The sequence below is a fragment of the Saccopteryx bilineata genome, chromosome 12, assembly GCF_036850765.1.
Source record: "Saccopteryx bilineata isolate mSacBil1 chromosome 12, mSacBil1_pri_phased_curated, whole genome shotgun sequence".
NCBI classification, from domain to species: Eukaryota; Metazoa; Chordata; class Mammalia; order Chiroptera; family Emballonuridae; genus Saccopteryx; species Saccopteryx bilineata.
In genome coordinates, this window is record NC_089501.1 from 53,051,447 (window position 1) to 53,069,999 (window position 18,553).

Sequence of the window (18,553 nt, forward strand, 5' to 3'; positions counted from 1 at the left end):
TCTCTGATTGCCTTGCCTTCAGTGACAGAGATCGTCGGTTCAAAGCAAAGGAGGATCGTGGGAATCGTCATCCAGATGTTTTTCACCCTGGGGATCATCCTTCTTCCTGGCATCGCCTACTTCATCCCCAATTGGCAGGGGATCCAGCTAGCCATCACGCTGCCCAACTTCCTCTTCCTCCTTTATTACTGGTAACGGTGGTTTTCGTCACGAGTGAATTTATTCCCATTCCACAGAAATGCGGAACCTGTGCTTCTACGCCGACAGGAATGTGAGAACAATTCAGGGGCTTTTCTGACATCTCCAGAAGGACAGTGGGCTTTGAGAATTTCAGGAGAACTTGAAAAATATAGAGGTTATTGATTGGTTCTTTGACTAAGTGTTGTTATTAGAATAAAGTAATAAAACACCAAAACACAAAATTCTGAATACAGTATCCATTACATTTTATTTTGTAATAGCTGCATGAAAACTACAAAGCAGAAAAACCCTATCTGCCAGTATTTCGACCCAAAATAAATGCAATGAAATTGATTGGCTTCTCTGTATATTCTATTAAGCAAATTAATAATGCTCAGGAATTCTCTGAGCTGTTAGAAAATGTTAAAGGCATGAGAAAATTTATTAGGAAGCTACAGATATGTGCCTTTGAATCTTAATGGAATGAATATATAAATATTTTCATCATCCCTCTAATTTAATTTTAAAATATGGTCAAATCAATTTATAAAACTTGGGTCCTTAAACTTTTCCTGAATAATACTTTCTAAATCCCAGTTCTTTTTATAGGTGTAACTGAGGACACTATATTCTAGGATGGCCTGGTCTTGCTAGAGCAATGTATATATAAATAACATGTAATTATTTTTATGAGCTGTGATCTAATTACCAAGTGAGCATTTTTTTTTTCCCTTCCATAATAAACTTGCCAAGATAATCTGTGTTTTGGAAAGCCTCTTCTAAACTCGAAGATTCTCCTAAATTTTTATCTGACTGCAGGATCAGTTTAGACGGAGAAACCCGAGTCATAAAAAGTTGAGGTTTTAGGCCCTGGCCGGTTGGCTCAGTGGTAGAGCATCAGCCCGTGTGTGGATGTCCCAGGTTTGATTCCCGGCCAGGGCACACAGGAGAAATGCCCATCTGCTTCTCCACCCTTCCTCCTTTCCTTTCTCTCTGTGTCTCTTTTCTCCTCCCGCAGCCAAGGCTCCATTGGAGCAAAGTTGGCCCAGGTGCTGAGGATGGCTCTGTGGCCTCTGCCTCAGGTGCTAAGAAGCACTTGGTTGCTTAGCAACGGAGCGATGCCCTAGGTGGGCAGAGCACCGCCCCCTAGTAGGCATGCCGGGTGGATCCCAGTCTAGTTGCATGTGGGAGTCTGTCTGTGCCTGCCCTCCTCTCACTGAATTTTTTTTTTTTAATTTAGGTTTTGAAATTCCTACTCGTAACTCAAAAAGGCTTTCTTCTCACCAGGGTGGTCCCCGAATCTCCCCGCTGGCTGGTTACCCGGAAGAAAGGAGACAAGGCCCTGAAAATTCTGAGGGGCATAGCCAAATGCAATGGGAAGTATCTCTCGCCCAATTACTCGGAGGTAATTTTATTTATCACTAGTCACAAAGATTGTCAAAGGGGGTAATTTGATCACTTACGCTCATGAGTATCAAACATCTGACTAAGTAATTTTTAGTTTGGCTATAAAAAAAAACCAGCAAAGAAAAGTCCCTGGGGAAGAATCATTAGGTGCAGGCAGGAAGAAATGCCTGTGGGGCGGGCATGGGGTTGTAGCTGAGGGTCTACTGGTCAGCGAGTCCAGTTTAGTAGTTGCGCCCAGTTACTTAGATGATTATTATGCATTCCTTACTGTAGGCCCCATTGTGCATAATCATTCATTTACCATAATTGAACACACTATACATCTTTTCTTGACACTTTATTTAGTCTAAAGATTGGTTTTAAATTTAGTCTGGGAAGTACTGTACTCGAACCAGGGCTCGATCAAGAATGTCATGTATCAGCCTTTGGACTGACATATGATGGCTGTCCTGCCTGCCCTCCTCCCTGCTTCCTGCCTCCATTTCTCTCTTCCTTCTTCTTCCCCTCCTTCAGCAAAGGCTTTTGGTTCCTCTGTTTCGCTGCTCTGGGAGAAGTCGGGGTGGGGATTAAAAGCTTAGTATTTGTCTTTGGGAGGTTTGATATGCAGTCGAAGACATATACATATATCTGAAGCAACCCTGAATAATTAGAGAATAGCTTATAAAATATGTAGATGAGGCTGCTTTAGCTGCAAAGACTTACATAAAAAGCAGAGTAACAGAAGGATTGGGGAAGATAGGAGTCTGATATAAACCTTGAAGAATATTAGGTTGCTGATGTTGTTTTCTTCATAGCATTCAGTTTGTTTGGATGAAGTGTTCTGATAAAAGTCGAGAGTTTGTTGGTTCCAGTGTCACCTCTCCAGCCCTCCCCCCCAGAACTCAGTCAGATGTACTTGGGTTCCTACCGTCTCCTTTCACTCTGACGTTAAGTGGCAAGCTGTGGCCTCTGTGTTTACAAAGGTTCCAGTGACCAATTGTCCCTGTTGGAAGTCAAGTAATGATGGACCTTGAGGCTGACAGATCATAAAGGATCTAGTAAAGATATAAAACATCATCAGTTTTAACCACTAAGACGAGTTGATCCTTGTTGCCCTTTGAGCACAGCTGAGCCGTGTGTTCCTTTTGGGGGGAAACATATTCCGCGGCCTCTCAGCCTCTCCCATTGCGTTAGCTATCAGTCTTTACAGCTGGGTCACATGTGTGATCATCCATACCCAACTTTTAGAGTCAAGCCAATATTTTTGCTCTTCAATCAGCAGCATCCCGAAGACATTGCATGCATCGTCCTAGAGCTCAGCATAGGTAAGATCTAAACGAAGGTTTTAAGAATATAGAGAAAGTAACTGTGGGCTGCGGGCTTATGAGATAAAAGCACACCTTGATCAGGCATGTCCGGTGTCATCATGAGTGTCGCTCAGAGACCAGAGGCTACTGCCCTGAGCAGCCGCCGTCACGTGTCCTATCAGTGTCCAGTTCAACACCACTCCTGGGCACCCACGGACCCGCTTCTATTGATAATTCATGGGCACATAGAGATCACGTCAGCGGGGTGTGAGTCATGGCTTTACAGTGCTGGTGCTTGTCCAGGATCGTGAACTGTGAATCTGGTGGCTTCCAGGACCCTTCCCTCCAGTGTGACAGAGAGCCGCCGCTCGAAAGCCAGGTCTGGAGACTTCAGCTCCCCTCGGGAACTTGCTCCTGCATTCAAACCACTGCCGTTGGCGTTTTATTACCAAACCCAAGTCTAGTGTTTAGTTCGTCTGTTTTTTGTTAGTCCAGTGAGTTTTCACGCCATTCTTTAAAAAAAAAAAAAAATTTATGCTGGAAAATTTCAAACATATTCGCAGAGAGGAAAAGGTTTAATGACTCGCCGTCTGCAGGTCACCCAGATGCAGCCGCTACCAACCCGTGACCCATCCTGTTTTCCTTACACTCCCCCTCTGTCCTCGTCCGCCGGCGAGGGGTCTTGGCCCGGGGAGCATACCGTTTCATCTCGCAGGTTGTGCCTATAAAACAGAAACACACGGATATGTACTTAGCTCGGGACCTGCCTGTGCACTACCTTTGCGCTACGGCTAAATAAATGGCAGAGAACATTCAATCGAATGTGAATTACCACAAGTTTGCTCCAGCTGTGAGCACTGATAGCCTGTGTCATAAGAGCAAACTGGGAAGGAGGTGGTAGGTAAAATGTAAAATATGAAAATAATCTCAATATCACTATTTTTTAATGACCATAATTTCTCAAATATCAAATATTAAGTCTTATAATGTTTATGGCTTGTTTGAATTAGGATCCTATGATGTTTATGTATTGTGGTGGGTTGATAAGCCTCTTTGGTCTTTATAGGTTCCTGTGCTTTTTCTCTTTCTTGTAACTTTGGGGGTGAAGAACACTGTCTGGGGTGGGTATTCCTGCAGAGGTTTTTTTTTTTGGTCAGTCTAAATTTTGTTGCTTATAGCTCTTAGGGTCCTTTAATGTGTCTCTTATGCTCCCTGAAAATGGTAGTTAGAGCTAGACCTTTAACCAGGTTCAGGTTTGATATTATATTTTAGGCAAGATGACATCATAAGTGATCCAGTACTTTTCCATTAAGAGATACATAATGTCTGCCGGTCTCATGCTGTGGTGTTAGCTGTGCTGATAATCATTATCTGGATTGGTTAACTCATCAGAGGTTGCAAAAGAACAATAACTCTTCCATACTTATATAAAGAATATATATATATATATGTATTAAACAGTTATATAAAGACTAACTCTTCCCATCAGCTGTTTGATGGGTCTGACGTACAGTTCCTATAGGAAGGGCAGGGTACAAGCATCATTCTTTTCTTCTCAAAATGATGAGTTGGCTGCCTGCACCCTCCCCGATGGTCAGTGCGTTCTGTGGGATGTGGGGTTTTAAGCCTCATGATGAACCCCTGAGTGTAAACACGCTGCCTGTGCTTCAGGCTACTGCAGTCATCCTTGTCCTTAGCGAGGCTCCGACAGCCCGTCTTTGGACAGCTGAGGTCATCCTTGTTGGTTCCTGGGCCCCTCTGCCACTCCCCCCGGAGTCTCTGTGTGCTTTCCTGCTCATCAGCACGATGAGATCAAGAGCTGACATTTGAGCTTTCTGATCCCAAAGGGGTCATCAGCAGCAGCCTAAATGCTCACAGTCTGTGGAATAGTTCCCCAACAGAAAAGAGCAAAACCTCGTCAGAAAATGCCAGGCTAGGTGTTCATTATCACCCTAGTTACCAGAGAGACTTCCAACTCTTCATGGCGGCCATCCCGTCGATGTTTTAATGAACTGTCACACAGCACCCGTATCGCAGCAGAGCGGGACTTTCCGGCTTTGGGAATGTCTGTTTCTAACATTTCCTTTCCAAGGGGGATTTTGAGGAACATAGTTGTCGTTCTTCCAAGGAGGAACCACACCATAATCCTGGCTCTCATGAAGCCCGTGCTGTGTGGTATTTTAGTCCCCTAATATGTTATGCTGTCCCTGTTGACTGTTGTGTGTAATTATTGTCTCAGACTTGGCACTTGAAAACTGCCTGCATGGAATTTATTTCAAAATATCCAAGGAAAGTAATTTAGGCCTCAGGAGTGCCTCAGGGGGGCTCCGTTGCAATGCCCACACTGAGAGTGGGAAAGGTGTTAGTCTAGACAATACTAAAGGCTGTTAGAAAGGAAGTCACTGGAGACTCCTGCAATGCTTTCCTGTGGCAGAGGTCAGTCTTTATTCTTGGACTGCCAATAGTGTATGGTGTCCATTCTTCTGGCAAAGCCTTAATGCCCCAAAAAATGGTTACTTTAGATAATGCTTTCTTTTTCTTTTTCTTTTCTTTTTTTAAGTGAGGGGAGAGGAAATAACAGGACAGACTCCAGATCTACCTGCCAACCCCTGTCTTGGGTCGATGCTCAAATCAACCAAGCTATTCTTAGCACCTGAGGCTGACACACTTGGACCAACTGAGCTATGCTCAGCACCTGGGGCCAATGCTCAAACCAGTCGATCCACTGGTTGCCAGAGGGGAAGAAGGAGATAAGGGGGAGAGGGAGGGGAAGAGAAGCAGATGGTCACTTCTATTGTGTGCCCTGACCAGGGATCAAACCGGGAACATCTGCATGCCAGGCCAATGCTCTATCCACTGAGCCAACTGGCCAGGGCCTAGACTATTCTTTCTTTCTTTTTTTTTTTTTTACTATTCTTGAATGCATAAAAAATATCAGGACACTTCACATACCAAACATAAAATCGACCTTTGGAGCTGAGAGTTAATTGAATAGTACTGTACTCTACTTAACTACATTTTTGGAAATAGCCTAAGTGCTGTCAATGGCTTATGTTTAAATGTATTATTCTGATCAGTTTCCTATACCTTTAACTGTTTGAAAATTAGACAGTATTGTAAGAAAAGGGAAAATCTTTTATGCTGCAACAAAGAGCCATTAAAGCAGTACAGATGGACTGTTAAATCCAGAGGGAGTTTCTTTCCCGAGCCGGGTGATTAATAAGTTCTTTCCACCAAAGGAAGCCCAGCCAAACATCTCCAGGCCAGTGGACTCACAGCCCGAGTAGAAACCGAGAGAGGGCGCTCCAGAGCATCAGGTGGCTTTAGTTGCATGGGAAGTCCAAGTGACATGTCCCTGAGAGAGTGAGATCACAGCCTGGGGCGGGCCAGGCAGAGTTCAGAGGCCGGGCCCACGTGCAGCACTTTGAGGGAGGAATCCTGGAGGGACAGAGCCTGCCCCCCGCCCCCGGCTCACCTGCCGGAAGCCCTCTTGAAATAACTGAGCTAGACCTTTGTCCAGACCTAAACTATTTCTTTTTTTTTTTTTTAATTTTCCATTGATTTGAGAGAGAAAGGGAAGGGGGAGGAGGGGGGGCATCGACTCATTGCTCCACTTGTTCCATTCAGTTGTGCACTCAGTGATTGCTTCTTGTATGTGCCCTGACTGGGAATCAAACCGGGGACCTCTGTGCACCTGGATGATGCTCTATCCACTGAACCATCCATCAGTCCTGGTGTGTGATGACATATTAATGAGTAATTCGTTCTACAGAACCCAAGGCGACTGTTGGACTGAGGTGGTGACTCCTAGGGTGACCAGCTGTCCCCGTTTGACCAGGATCGATCAGACTCATAGCGTGTGGGAGTTTCAGAGCTAAACCCGAGAGTCTCGGGCAAACTGAAACGCATTGGTCACCCTGTGACTAGGTCGTTGCTCACCTTCCCGGCTGTGCCCAGAGGAAGACACCGAAGACTGACACTGGCTGGCGTCAGCAGCCCCGCCCACAAGAGGACAGAGGGCTGCCTGGTCCGACGGCCGGTGGGACCTGGGCTTCCCAGTGTCCAGTGTGAGCTGCCGAGACCCAGGTGCTTACCCGGCTCCCTCTTTCTTCCTCAGTTCCTAGTTTCTTTCTTTCTTTCTTGTTTACACTTTTGCAGCCTTTATTGGAAGTTCCAACGTGAAATGATACTTCTCTCTTTTGAAACCACTTGATCGACGTCTGATTGGCTGTTGGAAAGCGGTCTGTAGTGAATGTACCTAACATCTGATTGGCTGTTGGAAAGCGGTCTGTAGTGAATGTACCTGACGTCTGATTGGCTGTTGGAAAGCGGTCTGTAGTGACCTGACTTGCGCAGTCCCTGTTCCTGCTGCTGTCCTCACTCAGGTGCTGACCCCTGGCCAGTTTGACTGGGACCCAAAAGGAGGATCTGGTTGCTTGTGTCTTCACTCATCCCTTGTCGTAAAGCTCAGTGCTGTATCCTTTTCAGGATGGTACTTACTCTTTCTTGATGATGGTCCCTGCTGCTGAGACACTGTTCTGCTGAGGGGTCCCAGACCGTAGGCAGCAATGCTGGCCCAAAGAAGACCCAAGGATGTCCCGGCCTCCCCGCCCGGCCTCCCCACCTGGACCCCGGTCCATTTCTGGCGGCCACAGAGCCAGAGCCCCCCATTCACACTGCTCTGCTCCCCCTGCTGCTGAGACTGCAGCCAACCTCAGACAAGGCCATGGATCAGGACCCGGGGGCGGAGTGCCAGGCTCCCTGCATCGTGACACTCAGGGTCATGTCATCTGGTCATTCATTAGTTACATAACCTGGGAGTCAGGGACTCCTCCCTTTTTCCTTTGGACAGGCTGACCCTTGCCCTTGAACAGCGCATTTTCCTCACAGCTGGCAAAGGAGCATTTGCCCACTTCGGTCCTACCCCAAGTCCTGGTGGCCTTTCAAACAAAATTAGTTAAAACATAGAACTAGCAAGCAAGCCATACAGCAGGGGTCCCCAAACTACGGCCCGCGGTCCGCATGCGGCCCCCTGAGACCACTTATCCGGCCCCCACCGCACTTCTGGAAGGGGCACCTCTTTCATTGGTGGTCAGTGAGAGGAGCATAGTTCCCATTGAAATACTGGTCACTTTGTTGATTTAAATTTACTTGTTCTTTATTTTAAATATTGTATTTGATTCTCGTTTTGTTTTTTTACTTTAAAATAAGATATGTGCAGTGTGCATAGGGATTTGTTCATAGTTTTTTTTATAGTCCGGTCCTCCAACTGTCTGAGGGACAGTGAACTGGCCCCCTGTGTAAAAAGTTTGGGGACCCCTGCCATACAGACTTAGGTTGTTCTGTTAACGTTGGTTACTCCTTCCTGTGGGGATGGTGAGGATGCTCCGTTCCTGGTTCTGGGTCTCTCCCTAACAGAACAGAGGAGCCAGTCGGCTTCCTCTTGCGTGTTGCCGGGACAGCGGTCCCCTGAGGCACTCTCTGACATCGTCACGCTCCGCCTGTGCGACAGAGAAGGATGGTCAGCTCCTCCAGGGCTTTTGTTCCTTTTGTTCCTTTCTTCCTCCCACGCCTGTGTGTTTGGCCACAGCGGCTTCTGCGGTCCAAATTACTGCGCTCCCTGCTGGGAATGAAGGAGAAAATAGGAGCTCTCTGTGGAAGCGGGCCCTGCTGGGGAGGTGACGAGGGTCCGGCCTCCAGAACCCTGTACGTCCTCCCTGGCCAGAGTTCCCAGGCGCCCACTCCTGACCATGGGCTGCTGTAACCATGACAGCACTGCTCCCTGGACCTCTCACCCCCCCCGGAAAATCGCCTTTCGTTGTGAAATACTCTGAGGAAAAGAGATGGGGCCCGGGGGCAGGTGAAGTCACTTAAACTCCGCAGGTGTACACCCAGGAGCTCCTGCGAGGGAGCCGAGCAGGCGGAGGCTGGGCCAGGTGGTCAGAGAGAAAACACGCTGAGCTCTGTTTGTGTCGGGTCTTTGAGGTCGCGTCCAGGAGGATGGCATAAAAGGCGTCGGGGGCAGGGTTGGCATGGGCTACACCTTCCCTTCCCGAGAAAGAAATAAAACGGAAGATACATCTAACCGTGGGCTGGTGAGGAGCCTCCATCCAGATTATGCTTCCATAGCAATGCTTCTCCGTGTGTACTGGTACAGACAGGACTGGGCCCAGGACCCAGAAATGGCTGGGTTACCTGGTTTGGGAACAAGGAATACAGACCTGCACTGCTTGCTCCCTCTCTCTCTCCCTCTCCCTCCCTCTCTCTCTCTCTCTCTTTCTCTCTCTCTCTCTCTCTCTCTCTCGCACACGCACTATTGGATGGAAGGAAGTATAATTTAGTGAACAGAAAAGGGACATGATGGAGGGGAGAACTTTCTTCTCCACATAGTGGATGTCCCTTCCTTAAGGTGGCCTTAAAGACCAGAGAAGTCTTTCTAACCTTCCCGGAAGGATCGTGTTGGGGGAAATGGCCGGAACCAAGGGCGCTTTGTCTGCTAGAGGAAGCTTTTATATCAAAGCACAACGTTGTCACCTTCCCTAGCAATGGGTGTGGAGGGTGACCGCGGAGGAAACCCTGTTAAGCAGAGGGCAGTGTTGTTGCTAACACACTCCTGTCACCCAGCAGCTGTAAACCTCAGCCCCAGCGTTGATGGGAGAGTCATGTGGCAGTCTGTGCCAGTGGTCCTAGGGGGCCAGGGAGTTATTGCAAAAGTAGACGCGTCATTTGCATCCAAGCCTCGTCTGTGGAACAAAAATGACATCTTGGATAAATATGTGCTATTTTTTTTTCAGATGAAGTAGATTGTGATGAATAATTACTAACGAACTGAAATGTGTTATGTTCGTAGCACATTTGTGTCATCATGTTGTCTCAACGGACAGGAATTGAAAGCACAAGTCCTATCACGTGGGCAGTCGTTAAATTCTTTGAACAGTAAACCACAATTCCCCGTCCTCAGAAAGGATGAGTCGTTGATTTGTAAGCACAAGTAACTGAGACTTGACCATCTGTTGAATAAGGGTCACCTGAGCTCTGAGTTCGGGTTACATGGTGTTCTCAGGGAAAGCTGAGGACCCCGGAGAGTCTTGGCAAACCCAGAATTCTGGACAGCTACTTCCAAGACTCATTCATTTTGTTTGATTCAATATCACACACTCAAGCTCACTGTGCTCTGCTCTTCCACTGACCTGGAGGACAAGTTCTACGTGTCGTGTAGAAGGAGTTGAGCGATTTGGTGTACAATTAATTGCCTTCCTACCTCTCAAAGGGGAACCCCGGTTTTCTTTCCTGCTTCCCTTCCAGAGCCAACACGGCACCAACAGTTTAGATCTCGGGGAATGTGGGGAAAGGCTTATTAGATGAGTCCTCAGCAGAGTTCTTTTTATGATGCCGCGTGCAGAAGCGTGTAAGCACTTACCCTCCTCATGGTTTGATGGATGTGCGTAGTCATCCAGGCTTACACGCTGCTCTCTGAGACCTGGCTTACACTAATTTTACCGAAGACAAGTCAAGATTCACGCCGCAGCATGGTAACACTGGGCGGGCTGCCTGTGCAAGGGCTTCTCTGAAATCAGCAGGGGGCAGACTTTTGGGTGGCAGTGAAGTGAAACATAGGATCTACTTCAGGTCGTATTTCTTCCGGCTTTTCTTGTCACAGTTGTGTAAACTGTGAGTTTTGTCTTCTAAAACTAGCCAGCCTCCTAAGTTCAAGCCAGTTATTATTGAGGTGGAAGTGTTTTTCACAGTGCAAACTGAATTACTGAATATTGTCTCTGGTCACCACATGTTTGGGGGAAAAAAACACTTAAATGCAGTTGACGTGAGGCTGGCTGTCCTAGAAACAAAGCTATGTTAACCCACACCATGTAGCAAGAATTTATTATTTGTTCATTTTCCTTTTATTCAGCAAATTGTTACTGAGCACTGTATTCAAAATAGCGACTTTTTAAACCGCCTGTGTCTAACAGTCACTTTCAAAACTGTCTCCCAACATGCAGCCGACGCACCTGGTGTTCACTCCCATGTTCTCCATGATTGCTGCTTTTTTTTTCTTTTGAGCTGTTTTTGGTCTGCCCCAGTTACTAATAGTCCCTTACCTAGTTCATCATATAAATAAGTTTAATAAAACTACATAGAAATTTCCCCTCTCATTTGAAGTTGAATAACTTATATCTCATGTGTTGTGTTTGGAAATCATGTCAGTGTATTGTCATTTTGATTGTGTTTGATTATAAATAGAGGCCCTGGCCGGTTGGCTCAGCGGTAGAGCGTCGGCCTAGCGTGCGGAGGACCCGGGTTCGATTCCCGGCCAGGGCACACAGGAGAAGCGCCCATTTGCTTCTCCACCCCTCCGCCGCGCTTTCCTCTCTGTCTCTCTCTTCCCCTCCCGCAGCCAAGGCTCCATTGGAGCAAAGATGGCCCGGGCGCTGGGGATGGCTCTGTGGCCTCTGCCTCAGGCGCTAGAGTGGCTCTGGTCGCAACATGGCGACGCCCAGGATGGGCAGAGCATCGCCCCCTGGTGGGCAGAGCGTCGCCCCTGGTGGGCGTGCCGGGTGGATCCCGGTCGGGCGCATGCGGGAGTCTGTCTGACTGTCTCTCCCTGTATCCAGCTTCAGAAAAAAAAAAATGGAAAAAAAAAGATTATAAATAGAAAGATATTCTAAGACCTGGCCAGTTGGCTCAGTGGTAGAGCGTCAACCTGGCGTGTGGATGTCCCGGGTTTGATTCCTGGTCAGGGCACTGAGGATGGCTCCATGGCCTCTGCCTCAGACACTAAGAAGAGCTCAGTTGCTGAGCAACGGAGCAAGGGCCCCAGATGGACAGAGCATCACCCCCTGGTGGGCTTGCCAGGTGGATTCCGGTCATGGAGCATGTGGGAGTCTGACTCTCTGCCTCCCCTCCTGTCACTGAATTAAAAGAAAAAGAAAAGAAAGATAGTCTAATTGGATACCAGTCAGTTCACCTGCAAATCATGGAAACTAATCTATGCATGGTTTCATGCATATTGCCTCGGCCCCTTTGTGAGGTTTTTCACGGAGGACGATGCCACGAGGGGACCGCTGGGTCCTAGCACGTATGCTGCTGGCTGAGTGCCCTACACCAGGCCTGGCGACTTTCTGTCTGCACCCGCTGAGTGTGTCTGTTTGCCCACATGCACATGTGGTGTTTCGCAACCCTCTCATTATGACCAGCCTCCTGAGTGTTTTTGGTTGCACGTCTCTGGCTCCTGGTGAGAGCCTGCGTGGCGTCATGTGTGTGACTGCTCGCTGGGTTCTCTCTTGTGGGTTGCCTCCCCTGTCCTCGCCCATGTGCATTAGATTTCCTGGACTTGGATTTATTGGGCTTCCCTTTTATAGGAGCTCCCTGTCTATTCCATAGACCCCTTTGTAGCTTTAGATGTTGCAAGCGCCTTCCCTACAATGTTTTAACTAGCCATGAACTTTGCCTGGTTTGTTTGTTTTTTTAATTGACCAAAAATTCTTAAATTCTTAAGCCGAATCAGTCTATGTTTTTGCCTGTTGATTGTTTTATGGGTTTTGTTTGAGAAATCTTCTGTGCGCAAACAGCATGAAGATATTCTCCTGTTAGCTGATGGCTTCAACTGCCTCGCTCCGGGCTTCTTTAGGTCACTGTCCCCTTTCCTTTAGTGCAGAGTGGCTCACACGAGATTCCTCTGGGGTCCACCACTGTTCCGAGTGCGAGGAGGGACCCGCCTCTATGTGTCTCAATACTGAATAGATTTTCTGAGCGTCATCGGAGAAGCAGGTTCATCACGTATCACGTTCCCCTTTCTGACTCTAAATTTGCTCACACCCTAAAACCTGTTGACCTGTTTTTAAGGGACCCCGTGATTAGTAACAGAAATGCGGGCTTCAGAGCTGCAGCGGCTGGACCGGTAGCCGGTGCTGTCAGTGAGACCAGCACACCTGGGACGCTCCCGGCAGCTGCTGAGCTCGGATGTGTGGACAGCCAGCCTCTTCACACTCTTGGTGCTGAGAGATGAATAATACACTTATCATCCTCTAGACTAGAGCACACTTCCTGATCCCGGGCTTTGTTCTCAGACCGGGCACTCATCTCTGAAATAAAGCACCTACTAGTCAAAGCCAGAACGTCAGTAATTGGAAAGGCAGAAGGGATATGGATGTTCCCCTAAGATAATCAAGGTGGTGGTTTTTATTAATGGGACTTGCTCTCTGAGACGATGCCTGCCCTCCGTATGTCTCAAATGGAGGTGATGTGTCTGAGCACACTTCCTAAAGAGGAAAAGAGAGCATGGTTTTTAGCCACACCCATAGCTTCCTTAGATCCTGCTAGGGGGCTGGGACTTGGTTTGTTAGCTTGTTAATGACCTGGATCCGGCATATGCTCTGGGCTCCCAGCTTCGGTCAGAGGGCCACCCTACCCGGGCGCTCTCTGCTTTGCTGTTGCTCTTTATGGTTCATTTCTGTGATAAACTGATGTGTTTAAAATGCAGGAGTCGTCTTCATTCTTTAAGGAGTTTTACTGGTGTGATCTTATCCGAAGGACTTATAAATTCTAGGAAACAGACAAAATTGCTTGACTTATGGGGGTGCAGTGGATAAAGCATCGGCCTGGAACACTGAGGTCCCTGGTTCGAAACCCTGGGCTTGCCCGATCAAGGCACCTATGGGAGTTAATGCTTCCTGCACCTCTCCCCTTCTCTCTCTCTCTCCCCTCTCTAAAATGAATAAAATCTATATAAAAAGAGACAAAATCATAAAAGTTACAATTCTCCCAAATTTATTTTACAAATTTTAAATTAAATTTATTGGGAAGACATTGGTTAATAGGATCATATAGACGTCAAGTGTACATCTCTATGACGCATGATCTGTCTATTGCATTGTGTGCCCACCACCCAAAGTCAGCCATCTCTGTCACTGTACATATGGCCCCTCCCCCTCCCCTTGGCAACCACCGTACTGTACTCCGTGTCTGACTTTCCGTTTGCCCAAATTTAAACTGAACAGTCTTAGTTCAGTCGCTTCCAAAGGGAACCTCAATACCTAACACCATAAATGCCTGTCAAGAAAAAGAGTGTGGACCAGAGGGTTCTAAAATAAACTTGAGGAATCTACAGATTGTTCGTCCCCAGGATGAGCTAGGGCATGTGTAACAAACACTACCAACCTCTTGGTGGCCTGGAACACAAAGGAGCGACTCTCGTTGGTGCCCCGGAGGTTAGGGGCGGGGCTCCTCTGTTGACCGTGGTTTCCTCACTTTCATCCAGGCTGTCCTCGCCGCCAGGCCTGCGCCACGCCACGGCAGATTAGGGAGCGGTCTGAGGGTCCCGCTTCCGCAGTCGAACTCTCACAGCCTCTTGGCAGGCTTGGGGAGGTGGCCCCACCCAGTCACCAGGGGACAGGAAGTGCAGTCCTGGCCCGCCCCGGTCATGGGTGGGGAGGGAGGTGGAGAACCAGAACTATTTGGTAAACAGTGCTAACAAGCACCATGACAGAGCCCTTTCCAAAGGAAAAAAGAAGTGATTCAGAAGACCATTTTCAGTTTCCAAAGCTGAACACCGACTTAGGAAGCTAAATGCTGTGCAATTCAAATTAGGGTTGCAAGGAGACGCTTTGCCTTTATACCTGGTTAAAAAAACAACAACACACAACTCGAATCAAAGCATAAACAAGGAAGCGTGCCTATGGGATAGTAAGTGAAGCCCCGTTTCCCAGTCAGCGGTCACACTTAAGGCACACTGGGAACAGAAGGCAGACGTGCCCAGGGGACAAAGCTCACACCCCACGTGGAAATGGAGCCCCCCGAGGGCAGCCAGGCCTCCCCACTGCACGGCCAGCAGGCGTGGCTGGGCAGGGGTTTAGGCAGAACACCCTGCAGGGGAAGGAAGACCCCTGTGGCCGCAGCCGAGGAGGAGTGCTGGGGACTGTGCCGGGGCCGCAGCCCGCTTCTGAGATGGCGGGGAGAGCGGTGTGAAGGGACAGAGGACACGAGCCCGCTTCTGAGACGCCGGGGAGGGCGGTGTGAAGGGAGAGAGGACACGAGCCCGCTTCTGAGATGCTGGGAGAGCGGTGTGAAGGGACAGAGGACACGAGCCCGCTTCTGAGACACCGGGGAGGGTGGTGTGAAGGGAGAGGGGACACGAGCCCGCTTCTGAGACGCCGGGGAGGGCGGTGTGAAGGGAGAAAGGACACGAGCCCGCTTCTGAGATGCTGGGAGAGCGGTGTGAAGGGACAGAGGACACGAGCCCGCTTCTGAGACGCCGGGGAGGGTGGTGTGAAGGGAGAGGGGACACGAGCCCGCTTCTGAGACGCCGGGGAGAGCGGTGTGAAGGGAGAGGGGACACGAGCCCGCTTCTGAGACGCCGGGGAGAGCGGTGTGAAGGGAGAGGGGACACGAGCCCGCTTCTGAGATGCTGGGAGAGCGGTGTGAAGGGAGAGGGGACACGAGCCCGCTTCTGAGACGCTGGGAGAGCGGTGTGAAGGGACAGAGGACACGAGCCCGCTTCTGAGACACCGGGGAGGGTGGTGTGAAGGGAGAGGGGACACGAGCCCGCTTCTGAGACGCCGGGGAGGGCGGTGTGAAGGGAGAAAGGACACGAGCCCGCTTCTGAGATGCTGGGAGAGCGGTGTGAAGGGACAGAGGACACGAGCCCGCTTCTGAGACGCCGGGGAGGGTGGTGTGAAGGGAGAGGGGACACGAGCCCGCTTCTGAGACGCCGGGGAGAGCGGTGTGAAGGGAGAGGGGACACGAGCCCGCTTCTGAGACGCCGGGGAGAGCGGTGTGAAGGGAGAGGGGACACGAGCCCGCTTCTGAGATGCTGGGAGAGCGGTGTGAAGGGAGAGGGGACACGAGGCCGCTTCTGAGACGCCGGGGAGAGCGGTGTGAAGGGAGAGGGGACACGAGCCCGCTTCTGAGACGCTGGGAGAGCGGTGTGAAGGGAGAGGGGACACGAGGCCGCTTCTGAGATGCTGGGAGAGCGGTGTGAAGGGAGAGGGGACACGAGCCCGCTTCTGAGATGCTGGGAGAGCGGTGTGAAGGGAGAGGGGACACGAGGCCGCTTCTGAGACGCCGGGGAGGGCGGTGTGAAGGGACAGAGGACACGAGCCCGCTTCTGAGACACCGGGGAGGGCGGTGTGAAGGGAGAGGGGACACGAGCCCGCTTCTGAGACGCCGGGGAGAGCGGTGTGAAGGGAGAGGGGACACGAGCCCGCTTCTGAGACGCTGGGAGAGCGGTGTGAAGGGCACGCGGGTGATGAGGGCTCTGGCTGATGTGGCTCTGGCTCTGACTGTCCTTGTCCCGTCTGAAGGGACCCAGGCAAACAGACACTGCTAGGACGGTAACGGGGCGAGGTTGTGGTGTGACTGCACTCCCACAGGCACCCGAGTGCCTGGAAGAGACAGAGCTAACAGAACCCTCAGGAAATGTCCCCCCAGCCAGGGAGCAGACAGGCCAGCTCGGGAGTTTATGCTCTGTTACTCTCCTGGTCCAGACTGCGTTCCTGTTAAAGTCATTTCTGAAGCATTCAGAAGACTCAAAACAAAGGCTGATAAGAGTTTTGATGGATGGGAGTACAGGGTCCCCACTGTCCTCCAGACCCGAGCGTCCTTGAGAAACCTGTCGTAAGCCGACGTCGCATCAGGTGAAGAGGCAGTTTCCGCGGGGACGCATCTTGCTAACAGGCATAGATGATGGAGAGCACAGCACGCATGGCTGGATCCAGACCAGGCTCTGGGGGACAGGGCTGAGACCCTGAGCGTGGTTCCGGGGAGGAGCCTAGGGTGCCTCCCTCACAGGGGTGCACGCTGCCCAGGAATGGCTTGTGCAGATCAGACACTGAACACTCTTTCCTCTTTGCCTTTTTTTTGTCAAAGCAAAAATCGTCTTCGGATTTCTTTAGGTTAGCCCAAACAGGAACGGCGGTAGGTCTTTTTGTAAAAGCAGAGTGAAGTGGCATAAATGTAGCCAACTTTCAGAAAGCGAGGGATGTCTATACGTGGTTTTGATTTTTGTTTGTGGTCTATCAGATTATTTGCTTTAATTCACTTGCTGAAGCTTTTTCTCCCTCTTCCAAAAAAAAAAAAAATCCTGTCTAACTGGTGACTTATACATACTCAATGTGACTGACTACACCTAGAACTAAAAATTCTGTGTATCCGAACAGGACACTGGGCATGCTCTCAAAGTTGATATTTAGAACTTTCCTGTGTCGCTGACGAGCACTGACACTGATCAGTGATCTTGGGGAGTTCAGTGACATGTTTAATTCAGTCCTCTTCCATCACATTTTTGTGTGCCCCTCTCCCTAAGTTCTGAGTCTTTAAGGTTGAGTGTTTTAGAACTCAGTATGCATTTTCTTTTCTTTCTAACACCTCTTCCATCCCCTTCTCCCCCCCATAAAACCCTTCTCAGATTTGTTTTGAAGAAATAGATGTTCCAACCCATGACCCTCAGCTGCGACCCGTTACCCTTTGCTGACAGTGAGGCTGCATGTGGGTTCCCCCCTGGGCCCCGGAGATGGAGACACTTCTGCTGATCTAGGCAGCGTGCCCGTCATGCGGGAGAGGGGGAGGGAGCTCTCCAGCCCAACGCCCACAGATGGCGTCAGTGTCTTCTCCACAGGGTCTCTGTCCTAACGGAAGAGCTGGCGGAGCCCAAGGTCGCTTCCCCTGCTCTGTCCAATACAGTAGCCACGCGCGGCCCGGTAGCCCCAGAACGTGCTCGTCCGGACCGAGCTGTGCTGGGACAGTCCACGGCATGGCGAGTTCAAAGATGCGGTGTGACGTAAAGCGTAGGGACCACGGTAGTGATAATTTCATATAGACTGCGTGTTGATATATTTTGAATAGACTGGATTAAGTGGAACATGTGAAAATTCATTTGCCTGCTTTTTTTAAGAAATTTTGTAATGCGGCTTCTAGAAAATCTAACACATGCGGGGGACTCACATTATGTTCTTATTGGACAGCACTTGTCCAGGTGACAGGACTTGTTCTAACTACTTTCATAAGCATCAGCGGTTCATGATCACTTCGATATCGCTATGTCTTTATCCCATAAGCTCTTAGATGGGCAATACATTGTCTACTCTTGTTTTAAAGTACAAGGGGGTTTGTAAAAATTTCCAAAGCAGTACAGGTGATTTGACAAGTTCTCTTTTAACGGTGACAGGCAGAACGGTTGCCACCTAGAAGCTGGCTGAAGCTCTGTGGTGTCCAGTGCGTCCTTCAGGGCCCACCACTGCTGGCTCCTGTCTCACTGACAGGCCACCCAGGAGGAGGTGGGCTGGGGGACATGGGGACACCCCAGCAGTCCCTGTGCACCTCTAGCCCCATCCCCTCCGCCAGCAACCCGTGTTTGGATGGAAGACCCTGGGCAGTCTGACTCCCAGGGTGTGAGAGACTTGTTAGGGATGAAGAACCCCTGGAGGAGAGAGCCCGCAGGGAATTGTGATGACAGCGCTCCTCACTGAACCCGGTTAGACTGGAGAGCAGTCACCGCCCCCGCTCGGCGGCCCGGTCACGTGCCTGTGGAACGCGGAGCTGATGGGAACCCGCGCCGCACAGCCCCCGGAGGGAGCTGGCGGCTGGGCGTGCAGACACCGGAGCTGGCCTCCCCCTGCCCGTGGCAGACCCCGGGTCGGCAGCCGCCTTCTCTCTGCTGTAGGGGATACTTGGTTGAGTCCCTGATA

General features: G+C 49.9%; 1 protein-coding gene across 1 annotated transcript in view; it reads left to right on the forward strand.

Moving 5' to 3' along the window:
- Nucleotides 1-18,553, forward strand: part of SLC22A3 (solute carrier family 22 member 3) — a 56,042-nt gene that overhangs the window by 12,876 nt on the left and 24,613 nt on the right. Inside the window, exons 4-5 of the mRNA XM_066248516.1 lie at nt 23-191; nt 1,468-1,585. Of these exons, the coding sequence (XP_066104613.1) occupies nt 23-191; nt 1,468-1,585 (287 nt within the window). The remainder of the gene's footprint in view (nt 1-22; nt 192-1,467; nt 1,586-18,553) is intronic.